This window comes from Arachis hypogaea, chromosome 19, assembly GCF_003086295.3.
Source record: "Arachis hypogaea cultivar Tifrunner chromosome 19, arahy.Tifrunner.gnm2.J5K5, whole genome shotgun sequence".
In the NCBI taxonomy this organism is placed as follows: Eukaryota; Viridiplantae; Streptophyta; class Magnoliopsida; order Fabales; family Fabaceae; genus Arachis; species Arachis hypogaea.
The window spans coordinates 11,518,125-11,540,915 of NC_092054.1; the positions used below are offsets into that span (position 1 = coordinate 11,518,125).

The following is a 22,791-nucleotide window of genomic DNA, read 5'->3' on the forward strand; positions in this document are numbered from 1 at the left end:
TTGAAAACGCTGACATATCTACCTATAGAAAAAAGAAATTACCATTTGTACCCATAAAAAATTATTTTTACATGCAAAATTATCCAAACACTAAAAAATTACCTAAAATCCCTAAATTACCCTCATCTTTACCACCACACCACCTCCTTCACCCAATCACCTTTTTAACCCTAACCCTCTTCACCCAGCCACCACCCCTCTTTTCTAACCCTAACCCTCTTCACCCAGTCACCACCCTTCTTTCTCTTTCTAATCTCAAATCCCACCACCCAACACATTCATTTATCTCTCTGTAAAGCTTTTCTTGGACTTCCGGATTCGCAATCAGCTGCGCTATCCCCCATTCCACCGCCGTCGCCGTCGTGTCCGTTCCCCCGTTCAGGAACTTTGAGTAGAGGAAAACCACTTCATCATTTAAAGGACCAGATTTCCCCCCTTCAACCTTCAGATCGAACAGTGTGTCAAGGTATGAGAACGTTATTGCGATTTTGTCGGAGCCTAGATTCTCTATAGCTTTTCTTCTTTGTTCAATCAACGGTACAATGAAATCTACCTGTTCCTTTCGAACTTGTAACACTCTTTTCCTCTGTTTCGAGAAGAAAGGACTCAGGATCGGAAGTTAATCATCGAGTCTTGGATTCAGAGTTATGAGAACATTCTTCATCACTTGATCTATTTTCTCCACCTTGTGTTCTTCCATGTCGAAGCCAAAACACATTGCAACGAGGATACAGAACGTCGTCGCGAACCTCGCGTCTTTGCGGACGAAGACAACGCCATTGTTGTTCTCTGCTTCAGTTCTGAGGCGATTGATGAGCTTCTCCATGGCATTGTCCCTCACGGTACGGAACTCCCTCAGCCTGGTGGAGCTCAGCATGTTCTGAACCATGTTCCGCCGCAGAGACTTTCAAACCGGTCCGTAAACGGCGGCATTAACGGTGAACTTGTTAGAGTTGAAGATAGTCCTGGTAGGTCTCATCAATGTGGGATTGGAGATTAGAAAGGAAAAGAGGGGTGGTGGCTGGGTGAAGAGGGTTAGGATTAGAAAGGTGATTGGGTGAAGGAGGTGGTGTGGTGGTGAAGATGAGGGTAATTTAGGGATTTTAAGTAATTTTTTAATGTTTGGATAATTTTACCTGTAAAAATAATTTTTTATGGGTACAAATGGTAATTTCTTTTGTCTATAGATAAATATGTCCGCGTTTTCAACTTTTGTGGGTACAAATAGTAGTTTACTCTTTTAAAGTAAGTGTCCAATTCTTATTGACACATAAACTAAAATATAAAACCGTGTGACAGGTAGGTGATCTAAATCAATATTTACCCGCTCAATTATCTGATTATCTCTTTCTAAATCGAAGAATACACCAAACAGTCAACACACGCAAACATGGCTTCAACCAGCACAGGCAACAATGGAGGACACTCCAAAATCAAAACCGTTGTCGTTTTGGTTCAAGAGAACCGCTCCTTCGACCACATCCTTGGTTGGATGAAGTCCCTCAACCCGGAAATCGATGGCGTGACCGGTTCCGAATCAAATCCGATGTCTACCGCCGACCCAAACTCAAACCGAATTCAATTTGGAGACCGGTCCGCCAACACTGATCCAGACCCGGGACACGCCGTCCAAGATATCTACGAGCAAATCTTTGGAGAGCCATGGAGTGAGTCTTCGGCGGCAAATAAGTTGCCGCCGACAATGCAAGGCTTCGTCCAAAATGCGGCGAAGCAGCCGCCAAAGAACGGGGACGAGGAGCTGCCCCCGAGGACGGAGGCGGTGATGAATGGGTTCAGACCAGACCGGGTTCCGGTCTATGCAGAGTTGGTTAAGGAGTTTGCGGTTTGCGACAGTTGGTTTGCGTCAGTTCCTGCGGCGACGCAACCGAACAGGCTGTACGTGCACTCTGCGACGTCGTATGGAATGACAAACAACGACACTGGGAAGTTAGTTGGAGGGCTGCCGCAGAAAACGATATTTGATTCGTTGGATGAGAATGGATTCAGTTTTGGGATTTATTATCAGACACTACCCATCACGCTTTTCTACAGGTTCGTCTTCTTCTTCTTCGTTAATAATTACTTCGTTGCCATGCGTATAAAATAATTTCATACGTATATCCAACTACCTTTTATATTAAATACGTTGAATGGTCAGTCAGAACGAATGTGATTGCATCAAAATAAACTCTATTAAAAGATACTAATTTTAAGGTTAGGAATTGAGTTTAACACCAGTAAATTAGGGAAGTTTGGAGTGACGCTTAATCTTCTTCGAAGGGGAAACAAATTAATTTAGTTTAATTTTAAAGTTTTTTAAAAAAAATTGAATATTAAAATATAAATATAATTTAAATTGACAAAATAAATAAAATTAATTTCATGTTTATATATATATATACACGAATTTAAAAAATGGCATAAATATTATTTTTCAACTAAATATATATAACGGATGAATAATATTATATACATTTTTGTGTATATGTCGTGCGTAAAGTTTTCACAATGATATTAAATTAATTGATAAAAATTAATTAAAAATAAATAAATTATTTTTTGTTATATCCAAAAAAATATACACTTAATAATATACCAAAAAATAATACATATAATACAATTTCTCAGCAAAATAAAAGACATAACAAAAAATAAAAGCCTCCTCTAATGTTCAGGTGCATCTAAACACACCTACCCCCACTAGAAGTCATAAACAAACAAAAAGAAATACAACCACGAGGTCCACAACCACGCAAGAGTTACACACTTACACCAACCACGAGCAATTTGTTAACCAAAAATGATTATATTATTCTCCTTCTTTATTAATTAAAGATTTTTTTAGTAATATTAACTTCGCCAAATTAGATAGTTCCTACAATAATTATATTACTAGTGTATGTATCTGTGTAACGTACGAAAAAAATGTTTTTGATATTTATATTTGAAATATGTGTTTTAAAAAAATTATTATTAATATATTGTTATCTATAATAATAATAATAATAATTGTACTTTACTTTTAACAATGACTTATATGTGTCATAAAATTTTATTTTATTAGAATTATTTTTTAAATTTGTGTCTTAAAAAAATATATTATCTAATTAATGATATAATAATTTAATTTTTTAATTTTTAAAAAATTATGTATAATTATGGTATAATTTATATAAATCACCTTAAATGCAATTAATAATAAATTAAAATATTATCTTTTTTAAAGAAAGGTACGTGAGTGATATTGTTTATAGTTAGATAGTTCTTACAATAATTATATAAGTGTTAAACCGTATGGTAAAACATTTTCTAACACACAACACACTAAGTTATAGTGAAAATTTTCCGTACAACTATATATTATTATCTTTATATAATAATACTGTATAGATTAAAAGTAATTATTGTATGATATTGATTTTGATATATAAATTAACATTAAAGAATATTACACATCCGCAATCATATATATAGTATTGTTGTTGTACTGTTTACATAATATTTATGGGCCGGGTGACACACTGTACCCTAAACTTTATTATATTCTCTTAGAAAATATAACCTTACTGGCTTACAGCTCAAAAGAAGAACAAATTTTTAAGTAAACGTGATACACATGCAATGATCTACCTTAAAAATTTATGTGATTTATTTTTCGAAATATATAAATATACTTCAGGTGTCAATGCTTTGGTGGAATCTCTTGTTCCAAGTAAAATAATGGTGGAAGTGGGTTGTCACAATTAGAAGTGACAATATGTATCTTATCTATAGGTATTCAATTCTATTTAATTTAGTTGGATAAAATTTTTGTGCACGTCGGATAAAATGTAGATTGAGTTTCAATTAACTCGCACTTTTTATATATATATATGTTTTAAGTAGATGTTGAATAAAAAAATTTTTACTAAATACAAAAAATTTTTACTAATTAAAAAAATTATTAATTAATAATTTAATAATTTTTTTTATAAAAATTAGTTCTATTTTAAATTATCATCAAATTATATAATAATATTATATTTTTTTAATAACTTACAGTCTCACAGATAAAATCAAATACCCACAAATTAAAAATAAATAAAATTAAAGTTAAAATATTTTCAATTCGTAAATAGAATAAAATTAAATTTATATAAAAATTTTAACTTATAAATAACATTAAAATTAAATCCAAACCCTACTTATTCTATCTCCTGTCACCTCTAATTACAAATAGATATATATATGGAGCCAGCGGCCAGCCTGAAAAGCTTATATGAATGTGCTATGTGTGGGACTTTAAGTATGCAAGCCTTACTCCATTATATTCAGTTTCATGTCATCTCTTTTTTCATAGTAACACTAGTAGCAAATCCAATTCGGTTCTTGTCTATTCTTTTTAAATATATATAAGATGATTTTTAGATAAAAAGTGGATATTTTGATTTTTAACAATATTATTTTTGGATAATATGAATTTAATGTTAAAAAATTTATTAAATAATAGTATAAATTAGTTTGGTAAGAATTTTATTTGTAGTGTATAGGAGGTTAAACTTTTACAAAAAAAATTTTAAAGATTAAGTAAATTTTGATCTCTAAAATATAGGTCAAGATTTTTATGTTCCTAACTTTTTTTTCATACAAAATTATTCTTAAGATTTAACTTAGTTTTAAAATCGTCTTTTGACTTTTCCTTTTTCACCAAAATATTCGATTCTTCTTCTCCATCACAGCAATACCCAGTACCCAGTTATTCATCTCAATCATAACAATATTTCTTCTTCTTTCTCTTTCTCTTCGTTAACTAGAATTTCAACAAAATTTCAACTATAATTTCAACAACAGCAATAACAAAATTTCAACTAACTAATATTAAAATTTCAAAACAGAGAAACAAACAAAACACATCAGCAACATAATTTCAACGACAATAACAAAATTTTAACTAAAAGATATAAAATATTAAAATAGAGAAGCAGAAGAATAGAATAGAATCAGAAACAAAACAGAAATAGAAAAACAATGGAATCAATATCCAGTGTGATTAACAAAAATCGAAATTGGAACAGAAGCAGAATAATCAGAAACAGAAGCAAAATAATTAGTTTAATCTGAAACAAAATTGGAATCCACCGGCGAGGAGCAGTGACGACATGCGAGGAGTAGCGGCGAGCTAGCGAGGAAGAGGAGCAGCAAGAGATCCAGCGGCGAGGACATGAAGCAGCAGAGGAGCTTCGGCGACGACATTTGGTTCAATGGACGGTAGCGGTGGCCGCTGGCGGCAACACTCCTCCTCCTCCTCCTCCTCTCTCTCTCTCTCTCTCTCTCTCTCTCTCTCTCTCTCTCTCTCTCTCTCTCTCTCTCTCTCTCTCTCTCTCTCTCTCTCTCTCTCTCTCTCTCTCTCTCTCTCTCTCTCTCTCTCTCTCTCTCTCTCTCTCTCTCTCTCTCTCTCTCTCTCTCTCTCTCTCTCTATATATATATATATATATATATATATATATATATATATATATATATATCTCCGCGGTCAGCAACGGTGGCGGATCTAGCGATGACAGAGCTGCTCAGAACGGCGACAACGCGACTCAACAGCGGCAACGAGTCCAGTACGACGACGGCCTCCCTTCCCCCCTCGCGTGATTCCCTTCTCCCCACCTTCCCTTCCCCTTTCTTCTTCCCTCCCCCTCCGTGATCCCTTCCCCCTTTAACCCATTTTCTTTCTTTTTTTTTTTTATTTTATAATTTTTTTAGTTAGGGGTAATTTAGTAATAAAAATTAAATTTTTGGTAAAAATAATGATTTTAAAATTAAGTTAAACCTTAGGGACGATTCTGTATGCAAACAAAAGTTGGGGATGAAAAAATTTTTGACATAGGACCAAAATCGTATTTAACCATTTTTTTCAACAATATAAAACTTAAAATTTTGAAAACCAAATCGATTATCGAACCATTATAAGTTTATAACTATTAATTTATTAGTTTAAAAGTTCAACTGATTTAACTGTGGATTCAATCAAAATAACCAAATTATAATAAAATAATATATTAAATTATAAATAAATACAAATAACATAAATATATACTAATATAAATTTTAAAAATTCTTAAAATTAAAGTTATAAAATTGAATATAATTTTATAATTTCATATAACTATAACAGAAGAGTTAAATTAAAAAAAAAATCAAATTTCAAGGTTTATATATATTCAGAGGAAACGAGAGGAGAACGAGAGACAACACTAATAAAGGTAGGAGGAGGAGAGGAACAAGAATGTAAATGAAATTATTATAAATTTAATACTCAATTTGGTCCCTGAAGTTACACTCGAGTTTCAATTTAGTCCCTAAAGTTTTAATTACCTCAATTTAATTCCCAAACTTTTCAATTGACTCTGTGATGGAAACTACTGTAGGGACTAACGTGATTAAAATTTAAAAAGTTCAGGGACTAAATTGAGGCAATTGAAACTTCAAGGACTAAATTGAGGCTCGAGTGTAATTTTAGGGACCAAACTCAGTATTTTCTCTTATTTTTATTAAGAATAAATTCATCTAAAAAATAACAGGATAATTTTAAAATTTAAGGTTAATAAGTACGATTCTGGTCCCTAACCGTAGAGGTTGAAAATTTTTTTTGTCTCCTGCTTTTTTTTTGTCTACAAAATGATCCCGAATGTTTAACTTAGTTTTAAAATCGTCATTTTTATCAAATTTTTTATTTTAATTACCAAATTACCACTAACTAAAAAAATATATAAAAAAAAAGAAAAAAATGAAAACGGGAAAAGGGGGACTGGAAAGGGAATCACGCTTTGGGGGTGTTTCCAGGGAAGAAGAGAGGAAAGGGAAGGTGGAGAAGGGAATCCGCCGACGCTGCTTCCTCACCGCCAGATCTCGTCGTTTCCTTTCTTTCTCAGCACACACTCACACTAACGGCAAGATAAGAGAGAGCAGAGGGAGAGAGAAAGAGAAGCGGAGAGGAAGAGAAGATAGGAACGGAGGCACTGAGGGAGACCGCGTCCAGCTCGCCACGCCCTGCCGTCGTCCTTATCGCGAACCGTCGTTGTCGGTTGCCATCGAGCCATGTCCTGTCACTGCCGCTAGAGTGAGATCACGTCGACGACAGTAGATCCGCGAGGTTGGACGGTCGTCGATGCTCCTCGCCGGTCGCCGCTGCTCCTGGTCCTCCTTGCCCGTTGTTGTTGTTGTTCTGATTCCATTATCCATTATTGTGGTTCTTCCTGTGATTCTGGTTGTTGTTGTTGTTTCATTGTTGCTGCTTTTGCTTCTGCTTTCTGCTTCTGTCTGCTTCTATTTTTGTTTTTGCTTCTGGTTCTACTTTTGTTGTTGTTCTTATTCCATTATCCATTGTTATTGTTGTTGTTGTTCTTTTGGTTGTTGCTGTTTCATTGTTGTTGATTCTGCTTCTGCTTTTGCTTCTGCCTGCTTCTGTTTCTACTTTTGCTTGTGTCTCTGCGTCTCTGCTTCTGTTTGATTTTGGGGAAGAAGGGGGAATGGTATTTTCGTTCAAAGGATGATTTTAAAACTAAGTTAAACCTTCGAAACTATTTTGTAGGCAAAAAAAAGTCAGAAACAAAAAAAATTTTCAACATCTACGTTAAGGACCAAAATCGTACTTAACCCTAAAATTTATTATAATATTAATAGAAATATTTTTTAATATAAAATAATAGTCAGGAATAATTTAGTTTTTATAAAAGTATTATAATTAAAATAATATTTTACCTTTATATTTATATATGGATAATAGAAAAAAGAGCTAATAACTTTTTTCGTCCTTATCATTTTTTTTCCAAAATCATCCTTAATATTATAAATATAATTTTTAGACAAAATTATCCCTAATAAAAATAATTGTAACTCTTAAAAAAAATCATCTCTCTATTACTAATCCCAACTCTTCCACCAATCCTAATTAAAATTATATAAATTAGGACTTAAGGTTTAACTACTCTAAATTTTTTAGTGAGTGAGTTATTTAGAGTCAATGACAGCACAAAAAATTTAATGGTGACCAACTTGAAAAGTTGCATTTAGGATTTTAGCTGAAAAAAAACAAATATAAAATAGGATACAATATGAAGAGAGAGGAGGACAACCTACCTAAAAAGAGGAAGGAGGTAGCTCCGGCAAGCAGCGACGACATGACAGTGTTCCATGCGATGCAAATTGGTGGTGGTAGTGACCAGTTCATGCGGTCTTTGAAGACTGTTGGTAGTGGCTAACACTGACAGAAGGACTGTCGGAGGTGATTTGGGGGAGGAAGATGCAGAGAGAGAGAGAGAGCCGATGGTTTCAGAGAATGTGTGTGGTCTTCCAAAATGAGTGGGAGAGGGTGTCTGATTTCAATTTAGAGCTAATTTTACTGTCAGATTTATTGGCAGATAAATCCAATAGTAACCCATTACGTGTGGCAAAATGTAGTGTTTCATTAATTCGCTAGTAAATCTGACGGTACAAAACGCGCTAAATTTTTTGTTATTTCCTCTAAATATTACCGGCACATTTGTGGACAAAAAATCTAATCTAATGGTAATTTTTTTATCGGACGAATTTATTACCCGATTCACTTCCAATAGATCCCTGGCTAACGGCTAATGTTAAATCCAACCATAAACCTAAGAATATTTAATATTTTTCTTGTAGTGAATAACAATGGCAGCAACAACATAATTTTAAATTTGGCTTGTGAATTGATAAGAAAAAGTGGAGCGTTAAAAAGAGATGGAAAAAGTTTTGCACAATTCAAAAATCACAATCAGTTCAGTGGTGGTAGAATCCTTTGCAGCAGCGTTAAAATTGGCGAGAGGCTTTGGTATCACTAGAACCAGTTCGACAGACCATGGAAGAGCTTGACGGCAACAATGGCAGCAGCTATAACAACAGTTAATTAAAGCAACAACACCCACACTTCAGGTTCCACCCTCCTATTGCTTCGTGGCAATGACTTTCCAATCTTCCATCAGCGCCACCATCACTCTGTCTCACTTCCTTTCATCTATTTATTTCTCTCAATTTTTGTTTCTTGGTGGCAGTGACTTTCTCTTCTTCCATCAGCGCCACCATCACTCTGTCTCACTTCCTTCCATTTATTTCTTTCTCTCAATTTTTGTTATGAAATTTTTAATTAAACTAATTACTTATTGTTGTTATTGTTGTTGAAAGTAACGAGAATGAAGGAGAAATTTTGATAATATTTGAAGAGACATGGTGAAAATAATAAGAAAGATTAAAATTGATGGAGTAGTCTACTATTTTATGGTAGTGAGGGTTTTTCAATTTTATTTTTACCAATAATAATTTTGTCCAAAAAATAAATTTGGGATAGAAAATAATGATTTAAAATAATTTCTAACTTTGAGAATGAATTTGATAAAAATAAAATTTAGGAACAATTTTAATTTTTGTCTAATACTTTAGAAACAAAAAAAATACTTAATCATAAAACACAATAAAAATCAACCGATAATCATTCATCTTAAATTTTAAATGTATAATTATTTTATAAATTTTGGATATATAAATTTTCTAACTTTTGGATATGGAAAATTTTTGTTCACCAACTTCTTCTGCTAGCCAAATCTTCTGGATGCACCACTGGCTAAACCCAGTTAACTAATTCTAATAGTTTTGCTAATAAATATTAAATTCACCATTTCATTGCTTTCAGGAATCTTAGGAAACTAAAATACATAGACAACTTCCACCCATTTGACTCATTCAAGAAGCACTGCAAAGAAGGGAAGTTACAAAACTACGTTGTCATTGAACCAAGATATTTCGATCTTTTATCCAATCCAGCGAACGATGATCACCCACCCCATGATGTGGGAGAGGGACAGAAATTGGTGAAGGAGGTGTATGAAGCACTGAGGAGTAGCCCTCAGTGGAAGGAGATTCTGTTTGTGATCACATACGATGAACATGGAGGTTTCTATGATCATGTTCCAACTCCTGTTGAAGGAGTTCCTAGCCCTGATGACATTGTTGGTCCTGATCCATTCAAGTTCAAGTTTGATAGGCTTGGTGTTAGGGTTCCTGCCATCATTATCTCTCCATGGATTGAGCCTGGCAAAGGTTAGTGCATTTATGTGGAGTTTATATGTGAGCCATTTTTTTAAGGTCAAATATGTTGTGATATGTTTCTAAAATTCGAACTTGTTTTTGTAACTTTGAAACCAAAAAGTTCAATGATTTAAAAGGTTCAAGAGTTGAATACAATATAATAATATACTTTTTTATGAGAAATTTTTGGAACCAGTCATTTTTAGTATTTTTTTGTCATTTTTTGATTAATGTAAATATTAAATTATCTTTAAAATAATTTTTATTAATTTATGTGCACAAATTTTAAAAAATATGGATGCAAATTATATTAATTCATGTGTATAAATTTTGATAAATATAAGTGCAAATTATATATTTCTTGTGTACAAAATTTTTATAAATAAATATAAATATAAATTATTATTGGCTAAAAATAATAATATTTACTTGACTATATGTAATATTATTATTTTCTTATATGTTATGAGTATGATGGCTACTATAACTATTTTTTTTGTTATTCGAGAACGTTTTTAATTAAAAAATAAAAATTAAAGAATCTTGTTTCAAGATAAAAAATGTTATCTTAATTTTAACCATATTTCTTAAATATTGTTATTTATATAAAACATATATATTATCTTGAAAAAAAATTTAAAAAAATTAATTTTTTGAATTCATTTTCAATAAAAATCAGATCGATTTTTAGTATTTTATTGGTCTATTGTCGATATTTTTTTTTTTTCATAATCGAATAAGTCAGTTGAACCAATTAGTCCAGTTTGGTGCAAAACCATGATTTGAAGTTTGATATTCATGAGATGTCATTGGATTTAAACTCAACGATGAGTATTACTAATTTAATTCCCATTTCTTGTGTTTGTGATTATGCCGTAAAAATTAATATTATTGTATTATGTATATATGTATATGCAGTGTTACACAATCCTTTGGGACCATTCCCTACATCACAGTATGAACATTCTTCAATAGCAGCAACTGTTAAGAAGATATATAAGCTACCTCAATTTCTCACTAAACGTGATGCATGGGCTGCAACTTTCGATTCTCTTTTAACCCTATCTACACCCCGAACAGATTGTCCAGGTATACATATATAACAACAGTAATACTACATGACTAATAAATACTGTCATTATTTCGTCAATAATAATTTTTACTTATCTTTACAAAATTTATACACATAAAAATTAACACATTTGCATTCATATCACCAAAATTTATACATATACAACAATGTTTTTTTTGTTAAAAGACAATTTATTGTTTCTGTCGGCTAATTACTAGCCAAAATTGTTAATATGTGCAGACTCCCAAAATTTTCCGATATAATAATGCTCAAATAGAATCACATACATCTAATAAAAAGATACAAAATGCTATTCGTACATCAAAATTAATTACTAAAATTAGTCATCAATGTATTTATGTATAAATACATCTGTAGTTTAATTTATTTTCAATGTGTATTTATATTTCAACATATATTTTATATTGGTGTGACTGATATTAGTGACTAATTTTAATGTACACATACCATAATAAAAAAAAAGGGTAAAGTATATTTTTTGTCCCTAAAGTTTGATAAAAGTTTCAAAAATACCCATAAGTTTTATTTTGTTTCAATTTTGTCCCAAAAGTTTTCGATTTGCATCAAATATACTCTCCATGGCTAAATTTTTAAAAAATTTAAGACCAATCTAACAATAATGCATGAAAATTATGGTTGATTTGCTTGTATTGAGGTTGTTCTTATGAAATCATTGTTTAATTAGTCTTAAATTTTTTGAAAAATTAGACATCAGAGGTATATACCGTATATTTGATGCAAATCGAAAATTTTTGGGACAAAATTAAAACAAAATAACACTTATGAGTATTTTTAAATTTTTTGTTAAATTTTAGGAATAAAAAGTATACTTTACCTTAAAAAAATATATTGGGTTATGAGTTTTGTAGAATCAATATAAGTCTTATATCGAAGAGCCAACATATAAAATACTAAAGAATCTTATAAAATTTTATTCAAAAATGCTATTCGTACACCAAAATCAGTTACTAATGTATTTGTATATAAATATATATAGTTTAATTTATTTTCAATATATATTTATATTCTAACATGTATTTTATACTGGTGACTAATTTTAGTAGCTGATTTTGATGTACACGTAATAAATCATATTCTAACATGTATTTTATACTGGTGAATAATTTTAGTAGCTGATTTTGATGTACACGTAATATAATCGTATATCGAAGATCCAACATATAAAAATTAAAGAATTGTATAAAATTTTAAGCGCTCTCATAAAATTAATAAAAATAAAATTAATTGACATAATAAATTATTTATAATTTAAATAAGAAGTTTTAGGTTCAAGACTTGAAAATAACAAAAGAAAAATTGTAGGCTATATACAAAAAAGGTATTTTAGAAGGGGAAAAAAATTGTATTTTATGTTTTTGATTAATTTTTGCAGAGAAATTACCTGAACCGGCGAAATTAAGAGAGGTCGGTGCTCAAGAACAGGCAAAGCTGAGCGAATTTCAGGAAGAATTGGTACAAATGGCAGCAACTTTAAATGGAGATCACAAAAAAAGCATCTACCCTAACAAGTTAGTTGAGAACATGACTGCTTTGGACGCAATTAAATATATTGAAGATGCATTCAATACCTTCTTAGATGAGTGTAACAAAGCAAAGCAAAGTGGAGTTGATGGATCTCAAATTGTTGAGTGTGCTGATAAGAATAAATCAACACCACCAAATTCCAAGAATTTCTTTCAGAAGTTGTTGTCTTGTATAGTTTGTGATCCATAGTTCAATATATTGCGCATTGTATTTAACCGTGAATAATTTCTACTGGGATACCTCGTTATTCTTGCGGTCATTTATTTGTGTGTACAATTATATGGCTTTGAGAATCAAATTTGTCTCTATGTGCTGAATAATAATGTTTTGTGTATTCATTTCTATTTCATCATAATAGTCTGATGGCTGAGCATAGGGGTGGCAATATGTACTCTACTCGCGAGTATCCAACCCGTGAGTATCCAACCCGACTCCACCTGGTCGGGTAGGGTTGTCAATCCGATCCGCAGCGGGTAGGGTAGGGTGCGGGTAGGGTTCTTGTGCGAGTCGGGTAGGGTGCGGGTTGAGCCTCAACCCTACCCGACCAACCCGCACTCTATATATGCATATGTTATATACTTATATAAAAATATGTTTTAAGTGGATGTTGAACCAAAGACCTCTCATTAAATGCAAAAAATCCTTAGTCATTAAAAGAAGATCATTAATTGATAATTTAATAAACTTTTTTTTACATAAAAGTCAGTTCTATTTTAAATTATCATCAAGTTATATAATAATGTTGTTTCTTTTTTTGTAACCCGCGGGTAGGATCGGGTACCCGCGGATTAAGAGCGGGTAGGGTTAGGGTTGGCTCCAAACCCTACCCTACCCTACCCATTGCCACCCCTAGCTGAGCATAAGGTTTAAGTATGATTTTGGTTCCTAACGTAGAGGTCGAAAATTTATTTTGTCTTTGGTATTTTTTCGCTACAAAATGGTCCCAAAATTTTAATTTATTTTAAAATTATCATTTTTACCAATTTTTTATTTTTATTACTAAATTATCCCTCACTAAAAAAATTATAAAATAAAATAAAAAAGGATCGAAAAGTCACAAGAGGGAGAAAGAGAATGGGGGAGGGGAGGGGAAGAAAGAGAATGGGGGAGGGGAGGGGAAGAAAGAGAATCCGGGAGGGGGGAGGGAAGGGGGAAGGGACCATCGCACCGCCGCATCACCGCCTGTGATTGTAAGGAGAAACAGACAGCAAGAGGAGAAAACTAAGGGAGAAGAGTGAGATCGGAAGGGATCGAAAGGGGAAACCGTGTTCAGCGCCGTCGCCGCCACTCGCGCGCCGCTCACCGTTTCTGCTCCTCCTCCCTCTCCGCCACTGCTCCGCTGCTACCGTCCGCTTCTGCTTCTGTTTTGCTTTCTACTTCTGCTTCCGATTCTGCTTTTGCATTTACATTTGGATCTGCTTCTTCTTCTTTATCTGCATTTGGATCTGCTTCTTCTGCATTTGGATTTGCTTCTTCTTTTTATTCTGCATTTGTTATTTTATTTTATTTTATTGTTGTTGTGTGTTGATTTTGTTGTTGTTAGTTTTTGCATTTGAATAATCTTGAATTTGATTATTGGTATTTAGTGGGAGTAAGGGAGGTGGTGGTGGTGGGGAAGTGTGGTGGTTCTGCTGCTGGTTGATTTTGGAGAAGAAGGAGGAATGACATTTTCGTCTGAAGGACGATTTTTAAACAAATTGAAACCTTGGGAATAATTTTGTAGCGAAAAAAAATTGAAAACGAAATAAATTTTCGACCTCTACGTTAGGGACCAAAATCGTACTTAACCCCTGAGCATAACTAAATTATGTTTCTCACTTTTAGTAAGAATTATACTTAATTTTCTTTCTTTTTATTAATCTTTACACATTTTTTTTTGTGTTAATTGATTGCTTTTAGAGTTTTATATCGCTATATGTATAATTATTAATTAGTAAACATTTAAATTAGTCTTTAAAAACTTTTAAATTTGATATTCAATTTTAAAAACTAAAATAAATTACTTAACGGAAAATCAATGACCAAAGTGTATTATTTACAATGATGATAAAGTAGCTGATATGTGGATGAATAATATTATAACATGTAGCACAACCCACCACGTTAATATGTTATGAGTCAGCAGATCACTGGTCAATCTGTCATTGTAGTATTATACGTGGCCAAATTATAAAATAATATGCATCACTAAGTCACTAACAATTTACGTTATCAAACTACATTAGTACATTGTTAACAACAAATAAGTAAAAAAATAACGGTGTATTTTTGCCAAAAGAATATAATTGATGCAATTGGAATTTTAAGATATCTTTTTGGTACACCACACAAATATCTCACACCACTTTTGTAACGACAAAATTTTTAAAGTAGTTTCTGAGATTGACGTCGTGCACTAAAATTGTCTTTGAGATCGAAAAAATTACATCATATTAGTCCCTGACCCATTTTTCGTTGACGTGGCTTGATGACGTGGACCTTTAGTGACATGTGTCACCTCATGGTTTGGCCATGTATAACAGTATGATGACATGTCGGCCAGCGACACGCAGCATGATGACATGGATGGTTATGCCACATGTCAGATTATGCCACGTGTCACAATATCATTTGTCCCTGTATTATCTACTATGTCATTATTACATATGTACCAAATTGGTCTGTTACTTTGCATCAAATGACTCATTTTAGTCCCTAAAATTAAATGTCGTGCACCAAATTAGTCCATTCGTCAGTTTTTTCTCATTTTTAATATCTTTGAATACACTAATTTTAATTTTATCTTTTCACAAGTTATTTAAATACAAGTGTTTTTATAAAATATTTTAAAATTTTAGTTTTAATTATACAAATTTTTTTCTACAATATTTTATTAAAAGAATTATATGAGATAATGATATTAATTTAGTAAAGAGTGTAAGTTAAGAGTATAATAATATTTCTTAATACAAACTTTTTAATATTTAACATCTTAATAAATATTTTAAGAATACTTGATAAGACACTTATTAACTAATATAAATTTATTATTCTCATCTGATTTAAGAACGTCTTATTCTTATATAATTGACTTCTCATTAAATTAATAAGATAGATTTATACTGTCGATTATAATAATTCATTTTATCTATAACTTAGTTAGGCGGCCTTTTCATATATTACACTATTAATTAATATAAACACTTATTATAACTATGGCTTGAACAGTATTAAAACATATACTGATGGTTTCAGTGGCTAAGAGAAGGGGGGGTTGAATCTTAGCCCTCTTTTTTCGTTGCTAACACTTGCTGAACTCAGAGGAGACTTTTCTGTTTTTGCTCGTCACTGGACACGAGCAACTTTGTTTTGTCTCGTCCCTATCCACGAGACTTTTCTTTTTGTCTCGTCACTTGGCACGAGATAATATTAGTTTTGCTCCTGTGCAGTAGAAATAGAAATGTAGGAAAGAAGAGTTGAAGATTACACCCAGATATATCCTGGTTCAGCTGCTAAGTGCAGTGCAGCCTACATCCAGTCTCCATCACAAACATGATGGAATTTCACTATAATCAATCTGATTACAACTTGTAAAGTGCTAACCCAACTTACAAGGGGATTCCCACAGAATCACAACATAGATGAGCAAAGGAACTCTAAGACATCTATGGATTTTTCTTTTAATCTTGCACTCTCTGCCTTTTTCCGCTCTATGGCTTTTTCATACAAACCTTACTGTTTGCCTTTTACCATGAGACTCAAGACATGACAAAATTAAACAGAAAAATACAAAACAGAATACATTGAAGGAGAAGAGAAAACTGTTAGCTCAGGTAGCTCTGAGAACTCTGTGCCTTGCACTCTCAAATTTTCTCCTTGCTTCAAACAGTGGCTGTCCACCCTTAATATAGAAGAGGGGAGCCTCCACTTATTGAAGCCAAAACCGAACCAACTTCTTCCTCCTTCAACAAAACCGGTTCGGCCACTAAGAGAGAGAAGAGATAACCATGCATTAACCAACATGCAATTACCTCTAGACCTTTCTTGATCATCACCCTTCATCAATCCGAGCTCTCCATCCTTGGCTTGCTCTCCAAGATGGAATTCTGGCCCTTGATGCTTCATGATGATGATGACTTCATCTGCTTCAATCTCTGCCTTCAACCATCACTTCGCCACTCTAGCTACTCCCTGTGGTGGTTGAGCAGAATCAAAGACAAGCCATGCTTCAAGAATCTCCCTTGCTGGCCGAGATCTTCTTCTTCCTTTTTGAGCATGCAAAGCTCAAGATAACCTCACCAAATCTGACCATATTTAGTAAGTATCTTAGCCACAGCTCATTTTTATTTTAGTATGTTTTCTTGCCATCATTAGCTTGATGGTCTTGATGCATGCAGCTTCTTCCTTTTCTTGGTTGAAGAACACTCCTTCCATTGTTTCATGGACAAAGACCGAAGAAAGAAGAGAAGCAAATAGAAAGAAAGAAGAAAGAGAAAAGCAAAGCTATGAGAGTTATGAAAGATAAATTAATTAGGTGCATTTCTCCAAGCTTGTGAAGTAGCGTGTAAGCTACTATTGATTGCCATCAAATCACTTGACTTTTTCTCTTTCATATTTCCAAGGACTGCATTAACCTTACTTGATAAAATTTGAATTCCATTACAAGTTAGGAGAGTGAAGTCCGTTGGAAGCATGCCACTTGATTCAATGAGTTGGGTTTTCATCATTGTTTCCCAATTCTATTTTTCTTTCGGACCATGCATGCAAAACAACTTGGGCTTAATGATAATATTTAAGTTCTGGCCCAATAGTCAACATTTGCTTTCCTGATAAATTTTGTAACGGATCATGCATAGGAAGCATTCATCAAAACTAGATATGGGCTTATAATAACATTGAATTTGGCCCAATTAATTCAGCCATTTGATAAGAAACATATAGCTCGGCTGATTTTTAATTTGGGCTTGCAACATTTTATTTTCCGGCCCAATAGAAAAATCCTGCACAGCAAAATTAACTTAATTAACACATGATTAGATTAATAATTTTGCTGTTAATAATGTTTGATCATCATCAATTTAGTTTAGAGTTTTCCAAACTCATCATATACAAATAAACACAAGAAACGATAATAAAGTTTTGGATTTAGCTAACACGTGCTCTAATGATACAAGTTAAAATTATTAATTAAAAAATTTATTATAAAAAATTGTATAATAAAAAATATAATTAAAACTAGTTTATCAGAATTTTAAATTTACAAAAAAAAAGGAGAAAAAACTGATGAAGAGACTAATTTGGTGGACGACATTCAATTTCAAAAACTAAAATGAGTCATTTGTTGCAAAGTAAATGACCAATTTGGTGCATATGTAATGATGACATAATAGATGACACGTGGACAAATAAAATTGTGATACGTGGCATAATTCGATATGTGGCGAAATAGCATTATGACACGTGACATAACCATCCACGTCAGCATGCCATGTGTCGCTGATCGACACGTCATCATACCGTTACATGTGATCAAACCATAAGGTGATACGTGTCACCAAAGGTCCACGTCATCAAGCCATATCAGTGTGTCGTTAACGAAAAACGGGTCAGTGACTAATATAATGCAAATTTTCCTATCTCAAAAACGTAATTGATGTAATTAGAATCTCAAGGACGATTTTAGTGCATGTCACACATCAAATCTGAATTCAAAACCATAAGTATTGAGAAAGAGGATCTTAAAGCTTAATTCCTATAATTCAATTTTCTAATTGATCATGAAATTCAATTCAGATTCAAATTATTTTTCAATAAATTTGAATAATTGAAATGAAGAACGAAAATTCTTTCCTAAAAACAATAATGCATAGATCAAAGAAGAGAATCAATAAATCCATTCCATTAGAAATCAACAAAGCTCTTCCCCTCAATGAAAAAGAGTTAATGACTCATGTCCCAGAAAAATTACAAGAATTATGTAAAAAGTGAAAAAAAATGGCCAAAAGTCCCTCTCAATTTTCTCATCCTAGCTTTTATACTCCCTTTTCCAAGTTGTCTTCAAATTCAAATACAAATTCCTATAAAATTTAAATACAATTCAAGTTGGATTCAAATCCAATTCAACTCAATTCAACTTATTTTAGCAAATGTTAATTTCCCTTGTGGTTGATTATTCAAGCTTTCAAGAGTCAGAATGATTCTATTTTGTTTGCAGTTGAGAGCTTTCACTTTAGCCGTTGCACGACATGCCCAATGCCACTCCATTTTGGTCTAATTTGCTCTCTATTTAATTTTGCCGTGGGACACCAAAGTAGAGCCGTAGGACGGCTAACTTTCTTTCATCACTTTGGCAAAAAATGTGCTCTGTTAGATTTTGCCGTGGGACGCAACAATGATAGCGTAGGATGGCATGAATTTTTGCTTCCAAATGGCCTAAATTGTGCTCTCCATTAGATTTTGTCGTTGGACGCACAATGATGGCATGGGACGGAGTGAATTTTTGCTTCCAAATAGCTCAAATTCAGCCTCTGTTTGGATCAGCTGTGAGATGCCATAGAAATGCCATTGAACGCGAAATGGGACTCATGCGTACGCATGATACGCATGTGGGATGCATACGCACAACATTGGAAACCATGCTAAAAACATGCGTACACTTGTAGAATGTGTACGCATGACTGATGAACGAAATTTATCATGCCGATATAGAATTCAATAATGGATATAATCGTGAGTATAGTCTAATCGACATTCAAACTTCGCATCAAACAATCCTACAATCTATAACCGAGAGTACTAGTCCCCCGAGTTGTCCTCCCTTGGAATTGCTAGAGCATGCATCTTATCGATTAGGAAGCCTTGTTGTGGTTCTTTTGAAGGTTTAGCAAAATAAATGGCAAACAAGCAATCAATTTTTTAGAAGACTTGGCCTAGGGTTGGCATTAGAAATTCTATCCTTATAGTCTCGTCAATGATGACAACAATTAGGCCTTGCTTCATTTAGTTAACTCCTAGGTATAGAGGAAAGTCAAATGAGAGCAACTAACTTGAGTCACAAGTCCTAGTTTTCACCTTAGGAAAATCTAGCTTTAGTGCACTCCAAGTCAATTAGCAATTTCTAATTCCAAATCAACAATTGACATAAACTATTCAACTCTTTCTAATGACTCAAACCCTATGCCAAGTAAGAAACTTTTACTCCATAACTAATGTTGGCATTTTATCAAACAATTGATGAGCAAGGAAAAAAGGCATAGTAAAAAATTGAGAAGGAAGTAGAATTGAAAGTGCTTCAACACAAGGAACTAACAACAATTAACAAAGAACAACAATGGAAATGAGCTTCTCAAGAAATTGAAAAAATCCAAAACTACAAAGTTGAATCTAGGATCTATGAGGATTGAGCAATTACAAGCACTAATTGAGATTGGAGAAGAAGATCTATAACATGAACAAATGAATTGAGAATTGCAATGGATCTCACCAAAGTGTGATTGGAAATTCAGAAAATGGATGAAGATGAACCCTAATGAGAGCTTGGAATCTCCCTCTCTCTCTCTAATCAAGAGTGTAACTAACAATAGCCCAAAAAATCTAGAACCATCTAAAAAATGAGCCAAAAGTCCTTAACCCTTCAACCCTTGGTCTTCTTAAGCTCTTCCCGCCAAGGCATTTCCCCCAAGATGAGATCTCCAACTGTCTCCACACCCAGGTCACGTGACTTCTAAAAAAATCATGTTCGAGCATTGGCGCGTACGCGCAAAGCACGCGTGCGCGCCACTGGGGCATCTTGCAATGTGAGCGGAGGCGCAGCGTACGCGTGCGCACCCATGGGGGTTATGGCCTAGCCGCTACACAAGCCGGCTCGTGGCTTGGCTTCTGGCTTTGACTTCTAGCTGCGCAATCCACGCGGGCGCGCCAAGTACGCGCACGCGCCCTTGCTGAAGTTTCCAAAGCTCAATTTCTCATGCTCCTTTCCTTCGCGCCCATTCTCCTTCTCTCTTCCGGTTCATCCCTGCCCTATATTCTGAAACCACTTAACACACAGGTCACGGCATCGAACGGCATCGAGAGAAGATTAGAAATGTATCTAATTTAGTGCAAAATAAGCATGTTTTCATCTATGAGGCAAAAGTTAGGAAAGGAACACAAAGTCTTGTATTTTCATATGAAAAGCGTGTGGAATCATTGATAAAACCCCTGAAATCGATACAAGATAAACCCTCAAAATGGGGTTTATCAACCTCCCCACACTTAGATTCTAGCATGTCCTCATGCTTAGAGAAATGCAAGAGAAACGCAAAAGACCGAAGGATCATGGAGGTATAAGACTCATGAGGTGCAACCTAATTACGTGAATGCAACTACGACTAGTGCTACCATCTACTTGGTTAGGAACAAATCAACCTTCCTAAGATATATGCAAGCATATAGGGCACGGTGGCGGTCAATATATGGGATTCACCAATTTTTGAGCATCAAGTGCAATATATGCAACTTCGCATGAAGCATGCTCGTGAGAGCCAGGAATCATGAATTAGAGCCTTCGAACCCTCACCGGAAGTGTTTACACTCTATTCGCTCGAGTGTCTAGGGTTGATTCTCTCAATTTTCTCCTAATCATGCTTTCCAAGATTTGTTCCTCATCTAATCAATCAACATATATTTCCTGCATGCATACATCTATCATGAGGTCTTTTCTTTGGTTGTAATGGGGCTAGGGTTAAGGTAGGATGCATATATGGTTAAGTGAGCTTGAAATTTGAATATTTGATAAGCTTTAAACTTTCCACCTAACCTATGACATCCTATACAATTGAGTTCTAATCTAACTACCCATTATTCACTTTTTCACATACTCATGTATTTTCTTTTTTTTATTTCACAACACTTATGCATTGATCTTATTAAGCTGCACCTTGCTTTAGGGCATTTTGTCCCCTTTTTATTCCTTTCTTCTCTCTTTTTTTTCTTTCTTATTTCTATTTTTTTCTTTATTTTCATATTTTTTTTCTATTTTCTTTTTCATTTGTTTTTCTCATTTTATCAATGCATAAGGTTTTACATCTGGCCAATACATGAGTATGTACCCAATTCCCAATATTTTCAATAACAATACAAAACTGCCCCTTTTGTTCCCCCAATGTCCCAAGGTTCCCACGCTTGAATGATACTCACACACACACTAGCCTAAGCTAATCAAAGATCCAAATGAGGACAATTATGGTTTTCCGCTTTAGGCTTGTAATGTGCTAATTTAAAGAACAAGTGGGTTAAGCGTAGGCTCAATTCTTGGCTAACAAGGGAAGATAGAGGGTAAGGCTATTTGGTAGGTGGGCTAATGAAGTGATGGCCTCAATCATATAAATGCATGAATACAAGGAATAATGGACATATAGACTCAAACAAAGCAAGGATTACACTCATAGAGAGAAAACAATTGCACACAAGAAGGAGAATAAGTGACTATAAGATGTAGCCACAAAACAAGGCTCAAAGCTCACTAGCTTGTGTTCTTAACTCAAAATTCATGTTCCAAAATACAGTTCTTCAAGCAAGTTTGGCATCAAGATATTCAAAATTGGCAATGTCAAGGTTGCCCCAAAGTATTAGTTTCCTAAGAGAGAGTTTCATTGTTCCAACCAAGTAAACTTATCATGCAAGTGATATCAAAGAAAACCTAATCATGCAACCTATCCTACTACAAAGGAGTTCAGAAAACGAAAATTTATTTGGGTGTTACCTACGGAGATCGGTCGGCCGACCTCCCCACACTTAAAACTTAGCACAGTCCTCCGTGCTAGAGGTGATGCGCAATGGGTGGCAATGGCCGAGTCCCGAGTGTCCTTCATCTCCGTTATCATCGGTACTTCCGCTTGAAGTTGCGGTGGATGTGAAGATATCTGGTTCCTCCATGGGTGGGGTGACAATGCTTAGAAGTTTCTTCACGTGAGCATATTGGCGTTGGTTACGCCTCTCATAACGGTCCAACTTCTTGTGAAGGTCTTCAAGGCGTTGGGTGGCTGATTTTTGTGGCGTGGATGACGTAGTGGTTTGCGAGTTGGTGTGGAAAGTCCAATGTCTTTGGTGACTTCCGGAGG

The 22,791-nt window shown here is 33.9% G+C and overlaps 1 protein-coding gene and 1 pseudogene across 1 annotated transcript; one reads left to right on the forward strand and one right to left on the reverse strand.

Annotated features, from left to right (window-relative positions):
- Positions 1–974, reverse strand: LOC112777898 (cytochrome P450 77A3-like; annotated as a pseudogene).
- A 191-nt stretch (positions 975–1,165) lies between these two features.
- On the forward strand, positions 1,166–13,067 carry LOC112777286 (non-specific phospholipase C3). Its single transcript, XM_025821623.3, has 4 exons — positions 1,166–2,052; positions 9,680–10,086; positions 10,993–11,163; positions 12,561–13,067. Exons 1-4 carry the CDS (start codon positions 1,391–1,393, stop codon positions 12,899–12,901), a joined length of 1,581 nt encoding a protein of 526 aa, XP_025677408.1. The 5' UTR covers positions 1,166–1,390; the 3' UTR covers positions 12,902–13,067.
- Positions 13,068–22,791: the final 9,724 nt, after the last annotated feature.